The sequence below is a fragment of the Scyliorhinus torazame genome, chromosome 18 (genome assembly GCF_047496885.1).
Source record: "Scyliorhinus torazame isolate Kashiwa2021f chromosome 18, sScyTor2.1, whole genome shotgun sequence".
Taxonomy (NCBI): domain Eukaryota; kingdom Metazoa; phylum Chordata; class Chondrichthyes; order Carcharhiniformes; family Scyliorhinidae; genus Scyliorhinus; species Scyliorhinus torazame.
In genome coordinates this window covers 19,153,732-19,171,039 of record NC_092724.1, presented here as the reverse complement: position 1 = coordinate 19,171,039, position 17,308 = coordinate 19,153,732, and the positions used below count along the sequence as shown (strand labels likewise).

Sequence of the window (17,308 nt, the reverse complement as noted above, 5' to 3'; positions counted from 1 at the left end):
ATTGTTCATAGTCTCTGAAAGGGACTTGATTGGGTGAATAGATTTCTTCACTCTTCCTCACTTTCCAGTGTTCTTAAGGCCTGCCAATTGATAACATTCTTGCCCTTAAGTCAGAAGGTTGTGATTTCAAGCCACACTCCAGAGACATGAGCACAAAATCCAGAGAGGGCTGATAGCTGACTGTAATAGGATATGAGGAGCAGTTGGATGATTTGAGGAGGAGAGGTTCGGAGCATTGGAAAAGTCAAGCCTGGAGGCTGGAAATGGCATCAATTAGAGCCGATGAACTAAGGCAGGAATGAAAGCAGGAGATATTCCAGGGGTGGGTGTGGACAGTCTTTTTGATGGAGAAGATATGAGGATGAAAACTCAGCTCAGGATTGAGATTACTAAGAGTGGTTTAGTCTGAGAATTGGCCAGTGAGGGGATGGAATTGGTGGAGAGGATAAGAGGTTTGTAGCAGGGAACAAAAACAACATCAGTCTTATTGTCAGAGAGAAAATGCATTTAAAGGAGAAGCAATAAGCTAAACATGGAAGTGAAGAGAATAGATGAATATGCTGATTGGGGTTAAACGTGAGTTAAAGGAGACTACCTGTGGAACATATAACACCAACATGGACCAAATGGCTTGCTTGTGTAGACTTGACGCAAATGCTGTATAATCATCCAAGTAATTAAGCAGATGGGGGATGTCCATGATCTCTGAGGGCAGCCCCTCTAACAGTACAGCACTCCCTCAGCTTAAATTAAGTACAACTAAGTGGGGCTAGCTTAACTTACATGCTACATGGTGATATGCCATCAATGAACACACGACGAGTGATGAACGTAACTGAGGCTTTAATACACTAAACAGAAAGCCTCCTGGCCTCTGATCCCGAACTGGGTCGGAGGTGGAGACCAGCCACCTTTATAAATGAGCCCGAGGGGAGGAGCCACAGGCGGAGCCAGCAGGGACAAGCCCAGGCATGTAACAACACAACAGTACAATACAGTGGTTTACCACATTCACCTCCTGTTTAAAAAAAAGAGTCCGGCGGGGGTGAAGTGGACAGGTTGAGTTATAGATTGAGTCTGTCGGGGGCTCTGACTTTCCGCTGCGACCGCCTCAGTCCCGGCTGTGGTGTGGACACTGGTGTCAGATGAGGTGTCGAGGCCTGCATGTTCGGGAGCGTGTCGTCTTCTGCGTCTCGTAGTAGATGAGTAGCAATGTAGGGAGACGGTGTAGGGTCGGGGGTAGTAGTGATGGTCACTGGGGAACCTGCGGGTGCCAAAGCCCGAAGGGAGACTGTGTCCTCCTGCCCGTCATGGTGTATCACGTAGGCATATTGGGGGTTAGCATGGAGGAGAAGGACCTTTTCGACCAGTGGATCCGACTTATGGCTCCTTCCATGCTTCCGGAGGAGGACGGGCCCTGGGACCGTCAGCCAGGACGGGAGTGAGACCCCTGAGGTGGACTTCCTGGGGAAAACAAACATCCTCTCATGAGGGGTCACATTGGTGGCGGTACACAGGAGCAACCGGATGGAGTGGAGCGCATCGGGAAGGACCTCCTGCCGGCGGGGGACAGGGAGACTTCTAGACCGTAGGGCCAGGAGGACGGCCTTCCAGACCATCGTGTTCTCCCTCTCCACCTGGCCGTTGCCCCCGGGGGTTGTTGCTGGTTGTCCTGCTGGAGGTGATGCCCTTGCTGAGCAGGAACTGACGCAACTTGTCGCTCATGAAGGAGGAACCCCGATCGCTATGGATGTAGGTTGGGAACCCGAACAGGGTGAAAACATTGTACAGGGCCTTGATGACGGTGGCGGAGGTCATGTCAGAGCATGGGATGGCAAAAGGGAATCTTGAGTATTCGTCAACAATGTTGAGGAAGTACACGTTACGGTCAGTGGAGGGGAAGATCCCTTTGAAGTCGATGCTGAGGCGCTCAAAGGGCGAGAGGCCTTTACCAGGTGCGCCCTGTCTGGCCGGTAGAAGTGTGGTTTGCGCTCCGCGCAGACCTGGCAGTCCCTAGTCACGGTCCTGACCTCGATGGAGTAAGGCAGGTTGCGAGCCTTGATAAAGTGAAAAAAACGTGTGACCCCCGGGTGACAGATGTCGTTGTGGGGGGCCCGAAGCCGGTCTACTTGTGCGCTGGCACATGTACCGTGGGATAGGGCATCTGGGGCTCATTGAGCTGCCCAGGTCGATACTTGGGCCTCCTTTTCTATGGAGGAGTGTCGAATCTCGGAGGCATGGAGGATACGGAGAAGAAAGCCACGGGCCTGCTCGCCTGGTGGAGGGTAGGGGCCAGAGCAAAGTCCAACGCATCGCTCTCCACCTGGAATGGAATGGACTCATCCACAGCGTGCATCGCGTCTTTGGCAATATCGGCCTTGATGCGGTTGAAGGCCAGGCGGGCCTCAGCCGTCAGGGGAAAAATGGTGGATTTAATAAGTGGACGGGCCTTGTCTGAATAATTGGGGACCCACTGGACATAGTAGGAGAAGAACCCCAGGCATCTCTTCAGGGCCTTGGGGCAGTGGGGGAGGGGGAGTTCCAGGAGGGGGAGCATGTGGTCGGGGTCGGGCCCTAGGACTCCGTTTTCCACAACGTAGCCAAGGATGGCTCGGCGGGTTGTGCGGAAAACGCATTTTTCCTTATTGTAGGTGAGGTTCAGGAGTTTAGCGGTGTGGAGGAAGTGCCGGAGGTTTTCGTCATGGTCCTGCTGGTCATGGCCGCAGACGGTGACATTATCTAGGTACGGGAACGTGGCCCGCAGCCTGTACTGGTCAACCACTCGGTCTATTTCCCGTTGAAAGACCGAGACCCCATTGGTGACGCCGAAGGGGACCCTGAGGAAGTGGTAGAGGCGGCCATCTGCCTCGAAGGCAGTGTATTGGCGGTCCTCCGGGCGGATAGGGAGCTGGTGGTACGCGGACTTCAAGTCAACTGTGGAGAAGACTCGATACTGCGCAATCTGATTGACCATGTCAGATATGCGGGGGAGGGGGTACGCATCGAGCTGCGTGTACCGGTTGATGGTCTGACTGTAGTCGATGACCATCCGGTGCTTCTCCCCAGTCTTGACGACCACCACTTGGGCTCTCCAGGGGCTGTTACTAGCCTCAATGATCCCCTCTCGTAGGAGTCACTGGACTTCCGACCTGATAAAGGTCCTATCCGGGCACTGTATTGTCTGCTCCTAGTAGTGACGGGCTTACAGTCCGGGGTGAGGTTAGCGAAGAGCGAGGGTGGGGCGACCTTAAGGGTCGCGAGGCTACAGACGGTGAGGGGGGGCAGGGATCCGCCTACCTTTAAAGTAAGGCGCTGGAGGTGGCACTGGAAGTCGAGCCCCAGTAATAGGACAGCGCAGAGATGGGAAAGGACGTAGAGTTTGAAGTTAGTGTACTCTACGCCTTGTACAGTAAGGGTCGCGACACAGTACCCCCGGATTTCTACTGCATGTGATCCGGGAGCCAATGAGATTTTCTGGGTCGCGAGTAAGATTGGGAGGGAGCAGCGCCTTGCCACATCTGTATGTATGAAGCTGTCTGTGCTCCTGGAGTCGAAAAGGCAGGCCCTCTCATGCCCATTGATCCGGACGGTCATCGTAGATTTAGTGAGGTGATGAGGCTGGGACTGGTCGAGCGTGATGGAGGCGAGCTTTGGAAGGTGATGGGTAGGCCAGTCGGAGGTAGCGGCAACCAGCGTACGATTGGGTGAGCAGGACTCCCGGGAGGCTGCGGAGTAGTCCCAAGATGGCGGCCCCCATGGGTCGCGCGTGGCGGGTGAAGCACAAAATGGCGTTAAAGATGTCGGCCCCCATGGGTCGCACGTGGTGGCCGAAATCGAAGATGGCGGCGCCCACGAGTCGCACATGGCGGGTGGTGCGGCAGCTGGGGGCGGCCCTGACAGGCAGCAGGCAGCGCTGCTGGGCCTAGAAGCTTTAGGGAGAGATCGGGCCTGGCAGGCTTTCGCAAAGTGGCCCTTCCTCCCACACCCGTTGCAAGTCGCGTTCCGTGCAGGGCAGCGTTGTCGGGGATGATTACCCTGGCCGCAAAAGTAGCACTTTGGGCTTCCGGCGTTGTCGGGCTGCTGTGCGGCACAGGCTTGTGCCGCACCCGGGTCGGATGATGACGGCGCCCACGAAATCCACGAGGGTGCCGCGCGGTCGGAGGTGTAGGCCTCCATTTTCTGGAAGACCACCTCCAGTGAGTTTGAGAGCTGCGCTGTCTCTGGGAGACTGAGTGTACCCCCTTCTAGCAATCGCTGGTCGATGTAGTTTGATTTCATGCATGCGACATAAGCGTCCCTGATCAACAGCTCCGCGTGTTGGGCAGCCGATACCGCCTGGCAGTCACAGTTCCTGCAGAGTACCAGCAAGGCACGCAGGAATTCTGCTAGTGATTCCCCAGGGCGTTGTCGTCTCGTGACGAGAAGGTGCCTAGCATACACCTTGTTCACAGACTTAACATAGTGTCCCTTCAGCAGCATTATCGCCTCCGTATACGAGGGGGCATCCCTGATGAGAAGAAAGGCTTGCGGGCTCACCCGTGCGTGGAGGATCTGCTTCTTTTGGAGGTCGGTGAAGTGTTCGGTGACAGATCCGAGGTACGCTTCGAAGCAGCTTAGCCAGTGCTCGAATGTTGCAGTGGTGTCGGCTGCCTGTGGGTCCAGCTCCAGGCGATCAGGCTTGAGTGACGAATTCATATTAGATGTTTAGTGTATTAAATTGATATGCCATCAATGAACACATGATGAGTGGTGAACGTAACTGAGGCTTTAATACACTAAACAGAAAGCCTCCTGGCCTCTGATCCCGAACTGGATTAGAGGCAGAGACCAGCCACCTGTATACATGAGCCCGAGGGGAGGAGCCACAGGCGGAGCCAGCAGGGACAAGCCCAGGCATGTAACAATACAACAGTACAATACAATACAATAGTGGTGTACCACACATGGAGGCAAAAGTACTACCAACAGCGTGTGGGCAGCACGGTAGCACAGTGGTTAGCACAGTTGCTTCACAGCTCCAGGGTCTCCGGTTCGATTCCCGGATTGGGTCACTGTCTGTGTGGAGTCTGCACGTTCTCCCCGTGTCTGCATGGGTTTCCTCCGGATCCTCCGGTTTCCTCTCACAGTCCAAAGATGTGCAGGTTAGGTGGATTGGCCATGATAAATTGCCCTTAGTGTCCAAAAAGTTGAGCTGGGGTTACTGGGTTATGGGGATAGGGTGGATGTGCGGGCTTAAGTAGGGTGCTCTTTCCAAGAGCCGGTGCAGACTCGATGGGCTGAATGGCCTCCTTCTGTACTGTAAATTCTATGATTCTATAAGATAGCTGGCATAATATACACCAGTATGAAATGAAATGAAAATGAAAATCGCTTATTGTCACGAGTAGGCTTCAAATGAAGTTACTGTGAAAAGCCCCTAGTCGCCACATTCGGGTGCCTGTTTGGGGAGTCTGGTACGGGAATTGAACCGTGCTGCTGGCCTGCTTTAAAAGCCAGCGATTTAGCCCAGTGTGCTAAACCAGCCCCAGTATATCATGGTGCAGACACACACACACACACTGATGGACATGCAGTGGGACAAATCAGCATACACAACACCGCAGCCAATCACCAGTGAGAGCACACGCACTATAAAGACAGGGGACAGGAGGGTTCCCACTCATTCTAGTAGCAGCCAGCTCGGAGCACAGAGCTCGCAGCCTGCAACACAGACATTCACCATGTGCTGAGTGCATCACCTGGTTAGGACTAGGCAAGGGTCAACAGTTAAAGCTGGTATTGCATTTACCCACAGTTCAAGTATGTTAATATAGTTAACCTTATAATCAAATAGAGTTGCACCACTTCCAGTGTTGGTGACCTGTTTGTGATCCAGAACATCCAACACATCAATGGCAACATGAAGTAATTTAAATGATGTAGAGAAGAATGATTTTTGCTCAATATTTGGATTAAACCAGCATCAAACATGCCTTGTGGGTGAACTGGCCATAATTATAAAATAGTCACTAATAAATCCAGCAGAGAATTCAGAAGAAACTTCTTTACCGACGAAGTGGTGAGGATGCGCTGACAGGGTTTGATGAAGAGAAGTTGGGAGAAAAGTCCGGTGGAGCATAACCACCTGCATTGGGCCAAATGGCCTCTTTTTGTAGGCTTTGTGTAAATGCCTGTGATCTAATTTGCTGTATTTGAACCAAAACGAAAACGCTCCCTCCCGCTCTCTCATCTTCAAACCTCGAAATCCATGAAACGCAAATATTATTGTCCCGGAAACGGGTGCGCAGGTAAAACGGCTCCGCCGCTCTGTCGCCAAGTGGGTAGGAACGAATCTCTGCCGCTGCCATAGTAACGGGAGGAACCGCGGAGCGGGAGGGGGGATAAGGGTGTGACACTCGGAGGGATAAGGGTGTGACACTCGGAGGGATAAGGGTGTGACACTCGGAGGGACTGCAGAGCTGAGGTAGGTGAAAGGCACAAAGGCTGTTAATCTTAATTTAACTAAACCTACAAATCCAGCGGCTCACCAGCACAGCCATGGGACGAGCATTTGGAGAAAAAAAAATGATGAATTGGTTATAAAATAATAAAAGCCATTCTCAATCACCACGAGGATGCCATCAAATTGTAGGGATCATCCCTAAATTTCATTCATTTCACAAAGTGTAAAATATGTGAATTGGGTGGCTTGGAACGTGTTTAACTTGTGGCTTCTCCTGGCTTGGGAGTAAAAAGTAAGTGTGCCAGGGATGTTCCTGGTGTCGTACTACACAGGCCCAGATATCACACGGCTCATTCTGTCCCTACCTCAGCCAGATTGGTGTGCCAGTGCTTTGTTCATCCCCCTTTTGAAAGAGACCAGGCAAACTCCAGACACGAAAAGAGCAACGGTCGACGAATTGCCATTGTCCTGACATTGTGTTGCCATCGGCTCATGCCCCCTGAACCACATAATCCCCTGGGAGAGACAATAAATAAAACTGAACTCAACTTAGCAGTTTAGATAATTTAAAACATGGGAGCAAGCCTTTCGGCTCAGCAGGGTTTATGCTGCATATGAGCCTCCCTTGCTTCATCTCGCTCCACCAGTTTAATCTATTCCTGTCTCCCTCTTGTAACCTGAATTCGAGTTAACCTGCAACATATTCTTTAATAATAATAGCTTATTGTCACAAGTAGGCTTCAATGAAGTTACTGTGAAAAGCCCCTAGTCGACACATTCCGGCGCCTGTTCGGGGAGGCCGGTACGGGAATTGAACCCGCGTTGCTGCCTTGCATTACAAGTGGCTGTTTAGCTCTCTGTGCTAAACCAGCCCCTAAATAAGTCGAAGTTCCTTTTACTCAGCTTCCTTCAGGAATCTGCACATCGCATGCTACAGGAGTTATTCCAGAGGCTATCTGAAACAAAATACCTAATACCTAACGTCTTCCCTGAGATTTTACATGCCTTCCCTTAACAAATCCATTGGTACTTTTTTATTTTCTAATGATACATTGTTTTTTAATGTCATAAAGATCTATTGTAAGGCAGTGACATTTACACAAGAATGGCGAGCAGACGGATTACTCAGGAGACGTTTGATTCTGTAGTACAAGAAAACATAACTGAGTTTGAAATGGATCCGGAGGAGGCACTGAGTGAAGCAATACAACAATTTGAGTCACAAGGTGGGTGAATTTTGGAATATTCAGAGTGAAACATCACACAAAAGCACACTGGGACAAAGCACTATGGGGACTGTAACATAATGGTATAGTTACTTGACAGGCTAGTCTAGTGCAAATCCCAATATTGTAGCTGAGGGAATTTAAATTAATTTAATAAATCTGGACAATAATGATAGTCTCATTAAACTGCTGAATTGTTGTAAACATCCATAGAGTGCCCAATTAATTTTTTCCAATTAAGGGGCAATTTAGCATGGCCAACCCACCTACCCTGCACCTTTTTGGGTTGTGGGGGTGAAACCCACGCAAACACGGGGAAAATATGCAAACTCCATACTGACAGTGACCCAGAGCTGGCATTGAACCTGGGACCTCGGTGCCGTGAGGCAGCAGTGCTAGCCACGGCGTCACCATGCTGTTCTGTAAACATCCATCTGGGCGGCATGGTGGCGCAGTGGTTAGCACTGCTGCCTCATGGCACCGAGGACCCGGGTTCGATCCCGGCCCCGGATCACTGTTCGAGTGGAGTTTACACATTCTCCCCGTGTCTGCGTGGATCTCACGCCTGCAACCAAAAAATGTGCCTGGTAGGTAAATTGACCACGCTAAATTGCCCCTTAATTGCACTCTAGATTTTAAACACAAACATCGATCTGGTTCACTACTGTCCTGAAGAGGAGGAATTCTGCTGTCCTTACCCGGTCTGGTCTACATGTGACAAGGGATCCACAGCAATATGGTTGACTCTTGATGTCTCTCAGAAATGATCTAGCGAGCCACTGAATTGTATCAAACTACTACAGAAAAAAGTACTGCGGGTGAACCTACATCACATGGACTGCAGTGGTTCAAGAAGGCAGCTCACCACCACTTCAAGGGCAACAAATGCTGGTCTTGCCAGTGATGCCCACATCCTGTAAATGAATTTTTAAAAAAAACTCTCCTCCCAGGAATGGTTAAAAAGAAGTATTGGGATCGGATGTGCTAAATGTACTCCGTAAAACCACTGATAGTGCTTGAGATTTTTAACTTTGGGATTTGTTTTCCTTTCTCTACAGGTGTTGACCTCATCAATGTAGTAAAAGCTGTCCAGAATACAACAGCAGAAGCCAGCGACCAGAAGCATAATGTCCTACAGGTGATCGTAGTGTGTAAGAGACTGCATGCCTCTGATGTAATTTTTAAACTATCTCTTTGTATTTTTTCTTAAAACGAAACTATCAAATGGTAGGTGTGTTTCATTGGTGTGTCTCTTCAAATAGTGAATTCCATTAGTTTTGAAACCACTTTTGATCTCAGTTGGTCCATCCAATGCTTTCAGCCCTGTTCAAATCAAATGGCAGATAACCAACAATATTCGTTTTGTTGAAATCCCTTTTCACAAGCATTGTTCTTCCATCCCTGAGAAATGATGGTGGGATTCTCTGCTGGCTGACCCTGAAATCATGAAATGCGATTGGGTGTAGAATTGGTTCTGACGCCAATATTGCTGCGGGCGCCGATTTGATGCCAAATCTCAATTCTCCGTCACCTCGACAGCGGCGTCAATGCATACCGGAATGCACACACAGTAAACACCATTAGTGGGCCTGACCCGATATTCTCCGGGGCCTCTACGATTCTCCTCCGATTGGCCGAGTTCTTGACGGCTTGGTTCTATTTCGCTTTTAAAAATCGTGAAACCGACGTCGTGGCTAAGGAAGGAGAGAGAAAGGAGGTAGGACACAGAAAGGAGTGACTGTGGGCAGCGGCTGGGGTGGGGGGCCTGGCCGGGGCAGGGGGGGTGATGGGGGAACAGGCCGAGCAGCCACGGTGACCTCCCATGGGACTGGGTCGGTGCCCAGGCATAGAATGCCATTACTGCAGCCATCTTGCTCCGCACCCCACTGACCGCCCACCTTGGCCCCTGTACGAGCTGGAGCTGATCGAGGTGGAGGAAGCTGCAGCAGCAGAGTGGGCAACAGAGGGACAGGTGGCAGCCGCCCAGGATGGAGAGTGAGCCACCCAACATGCCAAGCAGGTGACGCATGAGGCCTCATGTGCACCGGAATCATCGAGTGTGCCAGGATAAAGGTGTCGTGCACACTGCCCGGGTATCGGGCACAGACGTGTATGATGCGCATCTGATGATCACACACACCAGCTGTACGTTTATCGAGTGGAATCCCTTGTGGTTGGTGTACAACGGCTTGTCATCTGCAGGTGCTCGTAGGGGTACATGTCGAACACCCCCTGAACCCGGGGCATGTCGGTGATGGCAACTAACCCCGCCCACCTTGGTGGGCACGGCCTGTCATTCAAGGACCTGCCGGACCGGGCATGCCATCGAAGACTCCAGCTGAGCAGAGAGACAATGCGACATATCTACCAGCTGATGGCACACCTGCCAACGCGGGACTATGGGGGAAGGACACCCGCTCCCGGTGGCAGTTAAGGTGTTGGTTGCCCTGAACTTCTACATGATGATGTCCTTCCAGGTGCCGAGAGGGAACCTATCTGGACTCTCTCAGACCTCGGAGCACCCTGTGCATCCGTCACTGATGCCCGATATGCCCAGGTGGCACAATACATCCATTTCAATGTGGACCGAGCCCACCAAGCTGCCCGGGTGGCGAGGTTAGTTGCCATCACCAACATGCCCCGGATACAGGGGGTGATCGACAGGATGCATCTACCCCAACGAGCACCAGCAGATGACAGGCCGCTGTACACCAAACAAAAAGGGATTCCACTTGAAGAACGTGCAGCTGGTGTGTGTGATCGGCAGATGCGCAACATACAGGTCTGTACCCGATACCCGGGCAGTGTGCACGACACCTTCATCCTGGCACACTCGATGATTCCTGACATGTATGAGATGCCCCCCCCCCCAGGCTGGGGAGGCTGGCACCTGGGCGATAGGAGTTATCCACTGCGATTGTGGCTGATGCCGCTTATCCGGAGGTCACGGACTGACTCAGAAACCCGCTACATCGAAGCCCATACAGCGACCAGGTCCGTCATCTAGTGGTGCTTCGGCCTCCTGAAGAGGCAGTTCAGGTGCCTGTACCGCTTTGGAGGGGCCCTCCAGTATGATGCTGAGAGGGTCTCCCGCAACGTGGCAGTTTGCTGTGCTCTCCACAACATCGAGTAGCAGAGGGGCAACGTGCTGGAGAGAGGAGGAGGAATGCCAGTCCTCGCCCGATGAGGAGGGGGCCATGGTAGCACGATGGTTAGCACTGTTGCTTCACAGCGCCGGGGACCCGGGTTCGATTCCCAGCTTGGGTCACTGTCTGTGCGGCATCTGCACGTTGTCACCGTGTCTGCGTGGGTTTCGTCCGGTGGCTGATCACCTGTGCCTCGGCACAATGAACGGCGGTGACTGGCAGTCGTCTTCTCGGGCCGGGGTACAGGATCATCATCCTCCTCTCCTCCATGGCGTCCAGGAGGGTCTCAATCTCTGTGTCTGTGAAGCGTGGGGCTGCGCATCTTACTGCCATCTTGGTTGGGATGGGATGATGTGTATAGGGAGTGAGGTGTGTATATGCGCCTGCAGCTTGTCAACTTCCTGCGTGTCAATTGCGACACCGGCGAATCCGGCAACGTTTCTCATTCGAATCGATTGTGTTCCACTTGGCACCAGTGCTAGCCCCTAGTCCAGGTGTGGCGCCATTTTGCTGTTGTGAAAGTCCATGGATTCTATGTTGGCGTGAACACTTAGTCTCAAAAATGGAGAATCCCACCGGATGTCCTTAATCTGCCTGAAAAAGTTCACCATCAATACTTCCATGCTGTCCACTACTGCTTTATCTCTAACCTTTGCCTCTAGAATCTTGACTACTCGCCTCTTCCATCAGTCTCCTGCCCAAATCCCTTCAGGTCTACATCCTACCCTCGTCACTGGTGATCCAAGCCATGTCCACAATCCTTCATGGCTGTGACCAGGTCCCTTTATTCCCACCTTGATGTTCCTCTAGTCATTAGCACCATTTCATTCTCTTCTGCGATACCAACTTTGCTTGATACCAACTTTGCTTGGTTATCCACCAGCCCTGTCACATTGCAGTCAGCAACCTGCAATGCTTTCTCTCTTCCTCCCTGCACACATTATTTGGGCATGCACAAAGGTTCCCTCTCCTTTTTCCCATCTGCACTTTGCCGTCTTGGCAACACAATTCTCAGCCTGCTTCCTACATGCACTCCTACAGCCCAATTGTTTGTCCAGCATCAGCAACTTGCAATTCTGTGCATGGAGCGAGTTTACGGTCATAGCCGTACTCTGCTGAAAACGGAGGACAGCAACATCTATGCAGTTTCCCCACTCCACTACTTTATCTCAACCCATGTCTGGCTCAAGTTGGATTGATGATACATTGATGCAAATACCTAGGGAGAGGGAGATATAAGATGGGAGTTTTTGAATCAAGTGTGTTCGTCCAACAGTGTCCGGCTTCACCAGGTTGCTTGATTTCCTGTTCCTGTTCCTCTGGGGCAGGGGGGTTGAATAATTTATTGTGACACAAAGATTGCAATTGCGTGGGTTTCCTCCGGGTGCTCCGGTTTCCTCCCACAGTCCAAAGATATGCAGGTTAGGTGGATTGGCTATGCTAAATTGCCCTTCGTGTCCCCCCAAAAAAAGAATAGGTGGGGTTACGGGGATAGGGTGGAGGTGTAGGTATGCGTTTAGGTAGGGTGCTCTTTCCAAGGGCCGGTGCAGACTCGATGGGCCGAATGGCCTCCTTCTGCACTAAATTCTATGATTCTATGAATAGGGCGAAGTTTGCCCTTGACATCAAGGCAGTATTTGAAAGAGTATGGCATCAAGGAGCCCCAGCTAAACTGGAGTCAATAGGAATCAGGGGGAAAACTCACTGTTGGTTGAGGTCATTCCTGGCTCAAAGTAGGATTGCTTGTGGTGGTCGAAGGTCAATCATTTCAGTACCACGACATCACTGCAGGAGTTCCTCAGGGTAATGTCCGAGGCCCAACTATCCTCAGCTGCTTCCAAAGGTCAGAAGTGGGGATATTTAGCGCTGCTGCCTCACGGTGCCAAGGACCCGGGTTCAATCGTGGCCCTGGGTCACTGCCCGTGTGGCGTTTACACATTTACCCCGTGTTTGCGTGGGTCTTACCCCCACAACCCAAAGATGTGCGAGTAGGTGGATTGGCCATGCTAAATTGCCCCTTTATTGCAAAAAATTATTGGATACTCTAAATCTATTTTAAAAAAAGAAGTGGGGACGTTTGCGGATGACTGCACAATGTTCACCATTCACGACTCCTCAGATAATGAAGCCGTCTATGTCCAAATGCAGTAAGACCTGGACAATATCCAGGCTTGAGCTGACAAGTGGTAAATTACATCCGCGCCGCACAAGTGTCAGGCAATGGCCATCTCCTACTAGAGACGATCTAACCACGGCCCCTTGACATTCAGTGGCTTTACCATTGCTGAATCCCCCATAATCAACATCCTGGGGGTTACGATTGATCGGAAACTGAACTGGACTAGCCATATTAATACTGTGATTATCAGGGCAGGTCAAAGACTAGGAATCCTACAGCGAGTAATTCCCCTCTTGACCCCGCAAAGCCTGTCCACCACCTACAAGGCACAAGTCAGGACTGTAATGAAATACTCTCCACTTGCCTGGATGAGTGCAGCTCCAACAACACTCAAGAAGCTCAACACCATCCAGGACAAGCAGCCCGCTTGATTGGTCCCCCTTCAAGAAACATTCAATCCCTCCACCACCGACGAACATTGGCAGCCGTGTGTACCATCTACAAGATGCACTGCAGGAACTCACCAAGATCCTTAGACAGCACCTTCCAAACCCATGGCCACTACCATCTAGAAGCAGACACCTGGGAATCCCACCACCTGGAGGTTCCCCGCCAAGTCACTCACCACCCTGACTTGGAAATATATCGCCATTCCTTCACTGTCGCTGAATCAAAATCCATGAACTCTCTCTAACAGCACAGTGGGTGTACCTACACCTCAAGGAATGCAGCGGTTCAAGAAGACACTCCGCACCATATTCTGAAGGGCAACTAAGCATGGGAATTAAAGTTGGCCTAACGAGCGACGACCACATCCCATAAATGAATTTTAAAAAAGTTTTCACAACTGGCAGAGTCCATTCACCATCTCCCCTGTGCTCGCTGCTTGCTGAGTGATAATGGCTTCCAGTTAAACAATGCCTCGATTTTCAAAATTCCCATTCTTGTTTACAAATTCCTCTATGGCCTCACCTCTCCCTATCTCTGTAATCTCCTTCAGTCCCACAACCCTCTTATCCTGTGAAGCACCTCTAAACAGTTTTCAACGTGCTATTTAACTTTTTTTAAATTGGCTTACTAATTGATTACTTGTGTGTTTTTAGGCCCTCGATGAGCTTCAGAAAGCCCTGGATCTCCTGGCTCTTGACGAAATGGGGGATCACCTGACCAACTTCAGCGAGCAATGCAGCCTTGACTTTGCTCACCGCCATCTGGCAGCTGAAAAGTCCGCCTATCCCACAGTCCTTTCCTCCTGCAAACAACTGATGTCTGACACACCGAGCCTGCTGAAGGGCGTCCAGGCCTTGGCTGCCCTGTTGGATGGCCAGCCAGATCTCCTTGACTCGGATGGCCAGCAATTCCTCCTGGAGATATTGAAACAGCACCGGGACCATGCAGCCCTGAACACAGGGACCATCCGCGCCATCCGTCGCAGCTGCCTGAAGCATGAACAGAACCGGCAGGACCTGGTGCAGCTTGGCGTCCTGCCTTTGCTGACAGGGGCCATCGTCAACCATGGTGCCCAGGCTGATGTGGTCAGGGAGGCGGGCAAAGCCCTGCGGATCATGACCTATGACGATGATATCCGAGTGCCCTTTGGTCGTGCCCACGATCACGCCAAGTTGATAGTGATGCAGAACGATGGACTTCGTATCATCATTGAAGCTGCAAAAGGTAGACCGAAACTGATGGGAAAACCTAGTCCTAATGAATAATATTGTGACTAATATATCCAATATCTAAAAGGAAAAGCTGGACAGGCTTGGGGTGGCCTGATGGAAGTATTTAAAATTATGAAGGGAAATTTGACAATAGGTGGAAGGAAGTTATATTCACTTGTTGGGGAGACCAGAACTATGGGCTGTAAATAAATCCTATTGGTAATTCAAAAGAAACCTATTTACCCGTGTGGTTAGAATGGGGAGCACTGGGACAGCACGGTGGTGCAGTGGGTTAGCCCTGCTGCCTCATGGCGCCACGGTCCCAGGATCGATCCCGGCTCTGGGTCACTGTCCATATGGAGTTTGCACATTCTCCCAGTGTTTGCGTAGGTTTCGCCCCCGCAACCCAAGGGTGTGTAGGGTAGGTGGATTGCCTACTAAATTGCCCCTTAATTTGAAAAAATGAATTGGGTGCTCTAAATTTATTTTAAAAAGGAATGGGGAGCACCATACCGAATGGAATGCGTGATGTGCCCACCATGTCTCCGCTGAACCCCTCAACTTGAACTTGATCTTTTCCAGCCGAAGGAAGTCATTCAGGTCCCCCAGCCAGGCTGCCACCCCCGGCGGCGTTACCAACCCCGAATCCAACAATATCCTACACCGGGCAATTAGAGAGGCGAAGGCTATGGCATCAGCCCTCTACCCCTCCATCAACCCCGGCATTTCCGCACCCCAAAGATCGCCACCATTGGGTCCGGCCTGACCTCTAGCCCCACCATCTTCGATAGCGTCCCGAACACCGCCTCCCAGTATCTGTCCAACTTCTCACTGCCCCAGAATATGTGTAGATGGTTCGCCGGCCCTCGCCCACACTTCTCACAGTCGTCAGCCAGCCCCCTGGAAGAACCCACTCCTCCTCGCCCATGTCACATACACCTTGTGCACCACTTTGAACTGAATCAAGCTCATCCTTGTGCATGAGGAGGTTGAGTTTACCCTACCCTACTCATTGCCTCTCACCGCAGTCCCCATTCTATCCCCCCCCAAACTCCACCTCCCATTTATTCTTGATCCTCACCACCCCAGCCAACCAAATATATCACCAATCCTGCCCTCCCCCTCCACATCCGGGAGTATGTACAGTATATACTCCGGCAGCTTGGGAAACCCTCTCCATGCCTTCCGTGCAAAATCCATCATACACCTGGATTCACGTCCCCTCGGCAGCTCCACCCTCTCCCGCAGCTCTTTCAGGCCTGCGAGCATCTCTTCTAGGTACAGGTCCCTCACCAGCCCCACCTCCCTCCACTTCCTATACATATCATCCATCTCCTCCTGGTTTAAATCTATGATTTCCACATGACGGTGTCAGCACCGACATCCCCTCCATCCTAAAGTGTCTCCTCAGCTGATTCCTCACCCTGATCATGGAATGTACCACCGGGCTCACCGTGTACCTCCACGGAGCCAGCGGAAGCGATGCCGTCACCATGGCCGTGACTCACGTTGGACCCCTTACTGGACTCCTCGTCCATCCTAACCCACTCTGACCCCTCCCACCACCCTCTCACATTCGCCGCCCAGTAGTAATGCTCCTCTACCTTTGCCCACAGCTTGCAAAAGTCCCCCAGGATCCCCATCTCTGCCTCCAGGGACACCACCTGATCACTTTGATCGGACACCACCTTCTCCATCTCCCGTATCTGAGACACCTGTGCCTCGAGGCATTTCTCCACTCGTTCCATCGATTCTCTCAGGGATGCTACTGCGCCCTCAATGGCCTTCGACTAGTCCGAGCATCTCTTTTCTTTGCTGGTGGAACTCTTCTCTGATAAACGCCCTCAACTGCTCCATCTGGTGCTTTCCCACTGGTGATGGCCCTTCCCCCTCCGCCATCTTCACAACTGTTGCTGCGCCACAGGTCTCCTCCAGGTCCTTAACTGTTTGATGCCGGGTCTGGTAGTCCGTAGAAATGCCACTCATGGTGGGAACTTCTCCACACCTTCTGCTACACTTTCCAGCAAATGCTTTCTTTCCTCATGCAGCTTTCACAGACAACACGTCTGTCCTCAGTGAACTGTGTTCCACACTGTCTCGTCTGGCTGTCAGGAATGAGTTCTGCCAAGACATCGTGGACCTTGGAGGCCTCAACTTCATGATAGCCCTTCTAGCGGACTGCATCGAATATCGGGTACAGAACCGGTCCTTTCATTTTTCTAGAGAAAAGATTTAGAGGTGATCTGACAGAAGGCAGAATTACAAAGAGGTTCATTAGAATAGGCACAGAGAGGATATTTTCACTTGTGGGAGAGGCCAAAACTCATGGCCACATGACAGTCACTAATAAATCTAATAAGGAATTCAGGAGAATTCTTTACCCAGAGAGAGATGAAAATGTGGAACTCGCTACCGGATGGTACATTTAAGGGAAAGCTGACTAAACATTCGAGGGAGAAAGGACTGGAAGGGCACATTGATAGATATGGAGTAAGGCAGGAGAAAGCTTGTGTTGAGCATTAACACAGCCCATTTCTGTTCTGTAAATTCTATGCAAGTCCTCTGAAAAAGCTTTTTCTTAAGCTCTATTTTTTTTCACATCACTCTTCCTTACAACCTTTTGTGCTAAATTATATAGCTGTCCTCTTGTGTCGGAACGTGAATAAGTACTTGTGCAATTGTGGTGTGAGGGATACTTGCAGCTATTTTATGGG

At 51.2% G+C, this 17,308-nt stretch overlaps 1 protein-coding gene across 3 annotated transcripts in view; it reads left to right on the top strand.

Moving 5' to 3' along the window:
- armc6 (armadillo repeat containing 6) overlaps positions 1-17,302 on the top strand; it is a 30,235-nt gene extending 12,933 nt beyond the window's left edge. Inside the window, exons 1-5 of one of the 3 annotated variants that reach the window (XM_072482300.1) lie at positions 6,375-6,463; positions 7,516-7,668; positions 8,727-8,806; positions 14,037-14,607; positions 16,643-17,301. In XM_072482300.1, coding sequence (XP_072338401.1) covers positions 7,548-7,668; positions 8,727-8,806; positions 14,037-14,607; positions 16,643-16,830 — 960 coding nt within the window. In that variant the 5' untranslated portion in view covers positions 6,375-6,463; positions 7,516-7,547 and the 3' untranslated portion in view covers positions 16,831-17,301. Of the gene's footprint in view, positions 1-6,374; positions 6,464-6,547; positions 6,735-7,515; positions 7,669-8,726; positions 8,807-14,036; positions 14,608-16,642 lie in introns of those variants that run through there. The other 2 variants (XM_072482303.1, XM_072482302.1) reach the window with 2 other exon arrangements.
- The last annotated feature ends 6 nt before the right edge of the window (positions 17,303-17,308 follow it).